Source organism: Octopus bimaculoides, chromosome 8, assembly GCF_001194135.2.
Source record: "Octopus bimaculoides isolate UCB-OBI-ISO-001 chromosome 8, ASM119413v2, whole genome shotgun sequence".
Lineage (NCBI taxonomy): Eukaryota > Metazoa > Mollusca > Cephalopoda > Octopoda > Octopodidae > Octopus > Octopus bimaculoides.
In genome coordinates this window covers 51131343-51141511 of record NC_068988.1, presented here as the reverse complement: position 1 = coordinate 51141511, position 10169 = coordinate 51131343, and the positions used below count along the sequence as shown (strand labels likewise).

Below are 10169 nucleotides of genomic sequence, written 5' to 3'. Positions count from 1 at the left end.
GTCTGGCCCCTCTATGTTTAGCCCTTTGTGGGAAATAAAGAAATAAGAAACAGCATCCAAATTTCCCTCAAATCACACGGTCCCTTTCAGTGCCAATCCATCTAAAGCTGCTCCAAATGAAAAGTTCAAATTTAGATTCAAAGCTTGGAATAAAATCTTATTACATGAAAAATATCAAATTTCAATAAGTAAACATTTGTTATATTTACTAAGAAATATGTCACAAAAACCTCAATTCCCTGTGCTTCAAGACTGTGACCATGCTGGAGCATCACCTTGAAGAAATTTAGTTGAATGAATCAACTACAGTACTTATTCTGTCAAATATTTTTGTCGAACTGCTAAGTTACAAGATGTAAACATGTCAACACCTGTTTTCAAGAGGTGATGGGGGACAAATAGAGACTCAAAGACACATGTACATCTACCAAATCCACTCACAAAGCTTTGGTTGGCCCAAAGCAATGGTAGAGGTGTCACACAAGGTGCCATGCAGTGGGACTGAACCTAGAACCATGTGGTTGGGAAGCGAACTTCTTACCGCACAGCCATGCCTGCATATATAATATCATATAAAGAAACAATAAAAAAGAGTAAGTATAACAACATGTCTACCATAAGCACAAGTAGTGTACAACTCCTTATTTTCACCCCATCCACATAATTCTTGACCATTTTCTTTCTATCAACTATAGGAGGATGGAAGCAAAGTTGACTGCTAAAGACCATAATGGAACATAATTAAATACTGCAAAGCATTTTTCTATTGCTCTCCTGTTTATGCCATCCACTGTCCTAATAATGCTTCCGACTGTAGGCCCAAGATCTGAAATTTTGGAGAGGGGTGATTACATTGACTGGTACTTGCTTTATTGACCTCAAAAGGATGAAAGGCAAAATTCAGTGGAATTGGAATGCTGAATGTAGAAATTGATGAAATGCTGCTAATCAGTTTGGTGTGCTAATGATTCTTCAGGTTTGCCACCTTTCCACTGCCCTAATAATGGTAATATATACTTTTGAACATAAGCAGAAGACCACAAACTTGAAGGAACAAACATTTGATTATACTGGCCCTAAAGAATGACACTTTACTTTATTATGCTACCGCCACAAAAAGATGAAAGGCAAAGCTAATAGCAAATACATAGGCATGTATACCTTATTGTGTATATACCACATATCTTAGTGTTAAATCTTGGTACTAAATTTTTTCCCTACATAGTTTTAGCTTTGCTCCATGTATAAAATGCACCTGTTTTTTCAGTTAGAATCAAGTTTAAAGTTGTGTGACTTATACACAAGTAAAATATAGTATCTGTATGTATGTATATATACATACAGTGTGTATACCTGTATTATACATGTGTATGTACAGTGTATCGAACTATAGCTAAATATGCTGACAAATCTTACCTGTCAATTCAAGAAAATTCTTTAGATTGGTAGAATCAGTAAAAAATATCACCTAAAAAACAATCCAAAAGAACTTGTGTTATTTTGTTACCTTCCTTTATATTCTGAGTTCAAATCCATGCATAGTATAACTTTGCTTTTCATATCCCTGAGGGCAATAAAGCATAGAAATGACCTTATCTTTAAATTTGATGCCCCAGTATGACCACAACCTAATGACTCAAAACCCAATGAAAAACAGCAACATAAAAAAAAATTTACATCATTCAATATTTTCCTTTTTATTTCACAAGACAAACATTACAAAAAGATGACTAACAAAATGAGATTTTAGAATCAAAAAATGTACAAAAAAAAAATCCCTCAACTGAATTATTTTGGTTGAGAGAAATTTAAATATCAGAAAAAACTTTATCTGTTGTATTTCATTTTATTGCTTAAAAAACAAAAGTCAAAATAAATTTTTTTTTTTTTTTTTCAAATCTCTGTTCCCATTCTTTCTGAAGAAATTCAGTTTGAAAGAATTACTGGTAGTAACAACTACCAAGAAACACACAGTAATCATTGATATAACAATGTTGATACCAATCAGTACTAGTGGCAATCTATATCAAAATATTATTGGTCATGGCAATGAGTACCAAGTTCTTTTGTTTGTTTGTTTTGTTTTACACCACTTTAGTACCTAATGAAGAAGTATTAGATTTGTTATCTTAGAACTGATGAGCAATACCTAATTACTGGTACCAACCAGAATCAAATGATGCACACATGAAATAATGGTGCTTTTAAAAATCTTCCTGTTTGGTGATATACAGCTTCCTGTGTAACTGAAGATACTGGAACACTGGTCGGGGAGGAGGGGTGGGGAGTAGTAATAGGTGTGTGTGTCCAAACTTACATTAGAAAGAGTGATCTAGCAAAACTGGACTGCAGTTCAAGTTAGTATTTCCGAAAAAAAAAAATTTTAGAAAAACGTTTAATAAAAAAGACCCTAAAGAAACAGTTGCTGCTTTGGTATAGAAAGTTCCTTCTCAGGTGGAAACGGACTACAAACTGAATATGTGGGTTGTGTTAGTGCTAGTCCTGATATCTGTTAACTTATTATCACAATAAGTCTGGAAGCAATGGTTTGAGTAGTAGTAGTAGTAGTAGTAGAAGTGTTGTTAGTGATATTTCTGATACAACTGTTCACTTATCACAATAAGTCTGGAAGCTGTGGGTGACCAAAGTTAATAATACAAACAGACAAAGTAACAATATAACAATGTAACAACAAAACAAAACTGTCATATTTCTTCTCTCTCTCTTTCTTTCTCTCTCTCTCTCTATCTCTCTTTCTCAATTGGTGGATGCTGCGGTGTATGTTTATGGAACAATCATCTCTCACAGAGACAAGGTTTATATTCAAAGCAAGAAGAGCTGAAATATTAAAAAAAAATATATATTTACACATTTATACATATATATATAAATAAATGTGTATGTGTGTGTGAGTCTTAACAGAAAAATAATGAGACATGGAAAGAACTACAGAGTGTGTGTAATACAGAAGTAAAAAATGAAGAGCTTGAGCAAAAAGGCATGGTTGGTGGGGATGGACTTAAAGGTGACTGGGTACAAGAGCAAATGGATTACATGGGGGTGGGTAAATGGAGTTGAGAACAAATGGAGTAGAGTGAAAAAGGTTAAGCACAAAGGAATTATGGAATGAAAGTATTACACAACAACAAAATAAACAATGCAGTAAAATGCCCTACAATCAATTACACATGACCATAGAAACAACCCCACATCTAGTGTGTGAAGCAGAATACACACTGCATTTGGCTTAGTGCTTAGAGCATCAGGCTCAGTTTGATTCCCAGACTGGGTTGTGTTGTGTTCTTGAGCAAGACACTTTATTTCATATTGCTCCAGTTCACTCAGCTGTAGAAATGAGTTATGTCCACTGGTGCCAAGCAGCATCAGCCTTTGCTGGCCTTCCATAAACAAGTTTTGCCCAGACTTGTGCTTCAGAAGATAACTTTCTAAGTGCAATCCCATGGTCATTCATAGCTGAAGAGTGTCTTTATCCTACGATATTGTCACAGCTCTAGCTATGTCTACCAGTTCTACAGGTTGCTTCTTAAGGAGAAGTGTAATGCAATACAGAGTGAGAGGAGACTGAACTCACACTTAGCATTTTACACTTACTTGAACCACACAGTGAAACTCCCACCAATCATTTCAAACAGCCGCCTCTTAAGAAGGAGTGTGATGCAATACATACTGAAGAGCAGAAATGGAACTGAAACCCAGTTGTTTACTCTTCCATGAACTAAACAGTTAAAGTTTCTATCATTTATTTTTATCTAGGTAATTGACAAGTCAACACACTTGCCAATACAGTAAAGTCTAACATATGAAATATTATTAAAAATTATAGGTGCACGCTAGGCTATGTGATTAAAGAAACTAGCTTTGCAACGACATGGTTTCAAATTTAGTCCTACTGCACAAAATCTCGGGCAAAGTGTTTTCTACAAAAGCCCTGCGTTGGCCAATATCTTGTGAGTGAATTTGGTGGCCAGAAACTGTATGGAAGCTTTGCATGCATGTAAGTGTGTGTATAGGCGGATTAATAAATTCAAAAACATCTGTCAAAAGGGACGTTCACAGTGAATATTATTACTTTGATACTTGAAAGTTTTAGAGGGAAAACTAAAAGTAGAAATATTATGCATAGCCCTTCATTGGATAGTGGAAGTTCACAGAAAAGGAAGAAGGAAGAAGAGAGAGGAACAGATAATCAGATGAAAAACACGTTGCTAGCTAAATGCTCAAAAAAATAACTGAGCAGAAGTTGGAGAGAGATAAAAAAAAAAAAAGGTAGTTTTTGAAGGCAGAAAAGTGCATAATTGGTCTGCTGTGTGTGTGTGTGCGCTACACATCTCGCTTTACAAGTAGTGTTGATTTGTTTACGTTTACGTAACTTAGCGGTTCGGCAAAAGAAATCTATAGAACAAATACCAGACTGTAATTTAAGAATATAAAATAAATGCTGGTGTCGATCGTTCGACTGGGCAAAGGAAAAGCAATTTAATAATAATAAAGAAAATCTCCCTCTGAAAGGCGTTAAAAAAAATTTGTGGGGTGAAAAAAGCAACTAGGGGAGGTAACTCTCACCAGAACAGTTACGTTTGGCAAAAACATCTTTTTTATTTAGATTTTTAAACACTCGGAGGAAATTGGAAATATTTGTTTACTAATTGCATGGGTAATCTCAGCTGATCGAGATTTCCTTATGTGAGACTCTACCTAATTTGTATTTAGCATTTCTCTACCGCTATATTGTTGACAATGAACTTAATTGATTCTTGATTTCAAAAGTTAACTTTGCTATTCTAGCAGCTACACTCATTATAAAACAACAGTAAGTGTGCATATATAACTGTGCATGTCTACATATCCTTTAACCTATATTTTACTTGTTTCATGTATTTGCTGTGGCCATACTGAAGCACTGCCTTGAAGGGTTCAGTTTAACAAATCAACTCCTGGACTTATTGTTTAAGTCCGGTACTTACTCTATAGGTCACTTTTGTTGAACCACCAAGTTATGGAGATGTAAACCAACCAACACTGATTATCAAGTGGCTGTGGGAGACAGACACAAACACACATAAACGTATATACAATGGGTTTCTGCACATTGTATATACAATGGAAGCCCATTGTATATATTTTCAGAAAAGGCAAGATGAAGTCTATTTTCCGCCTACCAAATTCACTTACATTAGTTGCCTCCAGGGCTATAGTAGAAGACACTTGCAGAAGTGCTGTGCAGTGGGACTGAACCTGGAACCATGTGGTTGCAAAGTGAGCTTCTTAATCACACAGCCATACCCGAGAAGGGCAGCACACATCATTCTTTACAGGACCTCCAAAACCAGAGGGAAGAGAGCAGGAGGAAAGTGGTTCCAAACTAGAGACCTGGCTCAGATATTTGCAAAAAAGTAGGTTCCACTAAAAACGCCCAAGTGCCAAGTAATGGTTTTAAACTGAGCAACATGACTATGTACATAAATTGTGCCAGAGCCTTATCTATGAAGCAAGAATGTAAACCAAATATAGGTAATTATGGGCCAAAATTCTCTGTACTTACTCTGAGCTATTTTTTAGAGACTGCCTTTGCTGTGCTACTAGGAATGCTGTTGGTCGGAGGATTTGTAGTGGAGGTGGTAACGTCTGTGCTGGTGGTAGTAGTTGTAGTATTAGCAGCTGTGGTTGTCTCGTTAAGCTGGGATTCAAAAATATAGAACTGCTTTTGTAGCTGTAAAATCTGGTCCTTGAGTTTAACTTCTGTGGAGTTCAAATCCTACAGAAATAAAGAAATAAATGATAAAATAAAATCAAAAGTAAACAAATGCTATATAAAATGCGAATACTTCATCATTTTCAAGAGGATCATTGGTGAACAAACAACAAAGCTCAATGAGGATGCTCAATTTGCAACAAAACACAACTTAAATCTCTTAATAATACCTGACGTCTTTGAAAAGTAATTCTTTTACTTATTGACGTTCTAAGATGTTATGTCCAAGAATAAGATCATCAAGGATGGGCCACTTTTGATTATAAGGATACTCTTCTAACATACTTCTTACACATACTTCAAACAGACATCATAGAGAAAAACTTTCAATGTGGATTATCTTTCTACCCACAGACCTGACTGAATAGAAGTATTGCATCTATGACCACAAATTCCAATGTGTCTAACCATTTATCAAGGTATGGTAGGGAGATGTGATTTGAAGAAGATTTGTTCCTAGCAGGTCAAGGTGTTTTCAGAGAACCACAGTCATGGGCTCAGGTTTTCTTTTTAAGCACAAATCAGCCCTGATCAAGCAGTTATATCAACAACATTCCAGTCATGACCTATCTGAGACAAATGTATCTAGGACTACATTATCCAGTCCTCTACAATATTTAATTTCTTGCCCCTTAACATTCCGAACCCAAATGAATCACTGTTCACATGTCCATTTTCAATAAAATTAAGGCCAGTTATTATTTAGTTCCACATTTGTTTGTTGTTGGCACTCCGTCACTTACGACGTCGAGGGCTCCAGTTGGTCTGATCAACGAAACAGCCTGCTCGTGAAATTAACATGCAAGTGGCTGAGCACTCCACAGACACGTGTACCCTTAACGTAGTTCTCGGGGATATTCAGCGTGACACAGTGTGACAAGGCTGACCCTTTGAATTACAGGCACAACAGAAACAGGAAGAAAGAGTGAGAGAAAGTTGTGGTAGAAGAGTATAGCAGGGTTCGCCACCATCCCTTGCCGGAGCCTCGTGGAGCTTTTAGGAGTTTTCGCTCAATAAACACTCACAATGCCCGGTCTGGGAATCGAAACTGCGATCCTATGACCGCGAGTCCGCTGCCCTAACCACTGGGCCATTGCGCCTCCACAGTTCCACATTAGCTCTGGTTAAAGTTTTTCTAGTGATGGCTGTCAGGTTTTTCCTATCTTAGATTGCATTATCAAATATGCCTTTCATTTTAGAGCATAATTTAAGGAAGATATGGATGCTGATTCTAGCAGGTTGAGTGACCAAAAGAGGATGTAACTTTTTGAATCCTTTTATTCTTCTAGCAATTCGAATTTTGGTACCAACTAATTTTAATGTGGGAAGAAGTGTTGTATTTTCAGAAAAGGCAAGATGACTTATACATCAAGACAACTTTTGAGAACCAAAAATTCTATGTTAAATGCAGCAGGACTTGGAAAGACAGAGATGATGTCTGAATGTTTACAGTACATGTTTATATTATATGCTATGTCAACTTGTATGCTGGAAAATATGGTACTGAAGTATGATGGGTTTCACAAATAAGATGACAAAGGATTATGACAAGTGGCAAGGAATATTACTGAAACATACATGTCCAACTCCTACCAGCACAGAAAAGGGGACATAAAATATGATGAAGTCCTGATTGCTTATCAAGCTTTCAGAGCAAGATTCTACACTACTGTTTTCGTGCAGGCCATAGCAGCAGCTGTATCATCTCAAAAACAAAGTCCAGTATATAATTTACCGATCAGTCTTCTCTTTTAGCCTCCAAATCTTTGTAAAAGATTTAACTATTAAGCCCCGAATAAAATATGGAAACAAACAGAAATTTAATATGTATTAACATAACAATGTAACAAACTAATATTTATTCATATTTCCAGAATAAATATAAAAATCGAAGACAAAAACAGTGCATGTTACTAACTTCTTGGAATTGGGTAGTTAATCTGGTAAAATCATATGTAAAGTTATCAGCATGTCCCTTCTCAATTTGAAGTTGTTTAATCTCTGCTCTCTGTAAATGACATGTTAAAAGAGATAAACATAAGATATAGTTTGTGTACACACACATCTTACTGATAGTGGTAAGATTTTATATTTCAGTCTATCATGAAATCTAAGTATTAGCAGTAACAAAGAAATACACAATTCGAAATTCGACTCAGTAACCTATCTGCTTCACCTATACACACACACACACACATGCAAACTTATATACAAATATATAGTCATACACACATAGTATATAGAAACTAACGTACATAAATATTTCAATACAGATTATACAAATTAAGAGCTGAAAAATAAACAAACAACTCCCACCTCTCCTAAAAAAATACTCCCAACCTCTCACACAGGAAAGTATCTTCATTTTCTTAATATTTCATTTGTCCAAAGATTTCTACCCAGGATTAAAACACTGGTCATTATGAAACATTGCACCTTCCAATTCCCAGAATAAATGTTTTCTCTACAAGTAACTTGTATCAAGTTCTCTGCCTTAAGGACAGTGGTGTGTGCAAGTTTGAGTATAGTACAAGAATGTACGTCTGTTTGCCATTTCTAAGGTAAAGCAGACTGCATATCCTGTTTAACTCATATAATGCATATGTGTATATATCACATGAAACATTCTTCTGATCACTGTAAGACGTAAAAGACAACCACACAATACAGTACCAGTGTTAGCTGTACTTCAAAAGTTATCACTGTGTGTAATAGTTATTTATTAATAAGGTTGTCCAACATGGTTGCAGTAATAGTAGTTTCAATAGCAGCAACTGTTGTTGCTGTTTAGGTCCAAGCTGGCCCTCATCTAGTAGGCTTATTATGTTCAAAGGCATTTAGCTGTGATCATTGCCTTTCCCCTCCACTTTTAAGGTATTAGTGTGTTCCAGACTACGTTATTGCAATACAGAAAGACTGTGTAATACAAGCGCGTTTTCAAAACGAAAAAATTAAGAATTACCTCCCTTCCAATGGCTATTTTTGCTCCGACACTAGTATATAGTACGGCAATAAAGGAGAACAACATGGTTGACTAAAACTGAAAGCCTGGCTTCTTTAAATACAAAGCCACATATAGAGAAACAGACTTTGGTCAAATACATTTCATTGACCAGTGGGTAACTCTAGCAAGACTTCAACCCATATGTATGTATGTGTGTGTCATATTTCCCCCTCCATTGCTTGACAGTGGGCATTGTTTTATTTATGCCTTGTAACTTAGCAGTTAGGCAAAAGTGACCAATAGAATAGGTACTAGACTAAAAAATAAGTACAGGGGTTGATTTGTCTGACTAAACCCTTCAAGGCGGTGTTCCAGCATGGCTGCAAACCAATGACTGAAACATATGATATAACTAGCTACAGCGAGATATTTAAGAGCAACTACATTACATTTTATCTTTCTAAATATCAACATGGAAACAAGATATTAACATAACTATAGATATAATAGTGCATAGATATAAAATATAATATATGGACAATGGCTACAATATTACAAGGGCATAAGATATAACATGTTGACAGAAATAAATTGAAGGAAAATAACAATAATATTTACATTTGTTAAAAGACAGACAATATAAATATCCTACTCACCAGTTCTTTCATACTTGCAGTGATATTCTCAAAGTTGGCAGTATCAACCAGGAAATCTTTCTCTACTTGGGTTTTGAGTGCTGCTAAGTCACTTCCTTGGCTTCTCAGACTCTGGAAAAAAAGAACAAGGATTACCCAGGATTTTATCAATCATACAAACTAGAACGGTTTTCATTATACATTATTGAATTTCAGTCTTTCCTTTGTGGAGCAGTTTAATGTTTTAATATTTCCCTTTGGATACATGACTAAACCACATTTTTATGACCAATCAATGTGTACAAACAGAAGAAAAAAAGTACACGATACACATTACAGAGTTTGATTATTTGATCAAAGTTAAGTAATCAAGTTTTGGTTAAAGGGTAAAGGGTAAAAAACCCCTTCGGTCATGGTGTAACATTGAACCATTGTGCAGGAAGTTCTATGCTGCTTTCTACATATGGCTTTACCCACAAAAACACTGTAAAAAACCACTCATACATAAAAAGAGTCAAGGGAAGACAGTCAAAGAAAGAGAGGGGATTATCACTTGGTAATCATAGTAATCAACAAATAAGAAATAACTCAATGTAAAAAATTGGAGTATTGCATAATTTGATTCATTCACATTCTCACAACATAGCCACAATGTTTCAACAAAGCATGTATCTGCTGAGCTTCATCAGAGAAGAAATATTCTTTCTCTGAAGAAATATAGTAGATACCTTGCTGAAACATCATAGCCTAGTCTTAAAAACAAGACCATTCATACAAGAAAGGACTCATTACATTGTAACGTACAGATATATTAATC

At 35.5% G+C, this 10169-nt stretch overlaps 1 protein-coding gene across 3 annotated transcripts in view; it reads right to left on the bottom strand.

The window, feature by feature from the left end:
* Nucleotides 1-1672: 1672 nt before the first annotated feature.
* Nucleotides 1673-10169, bottom strand: part of LOC106884104 (EF-hand calcium-binding domain-containing protein 14) — a 98921-nt gene continuing 90424 nt past the window's right edge. For 2 of the 3 annotated variants that reach the window (XM_014935325.2, XM_014935323.2), the window contains exons 5-8: nt 9374-9484; nt 7692-7781; nt 5564-5776; nt 1673-2838 (exon numbers count right to left, since the gene is read on the bottom strand). In XM_014935325.2, coding sequence (XP_014790811.1) covers nt 5570-5776; nt 7692-7781; nt 9374-9484 — 408 coding nt within the window. In that variant the 3' untranslated portion in view covers nt 1673-2838; nt 5564-5569. The remainder of the gene's footprint in view (nt 2839-5563; nt 5777-7691; nt 7782-9373; nt 9485-10169) is intronic. The other variant, XM_014935324.2, reaches the window with a different exon arrangement.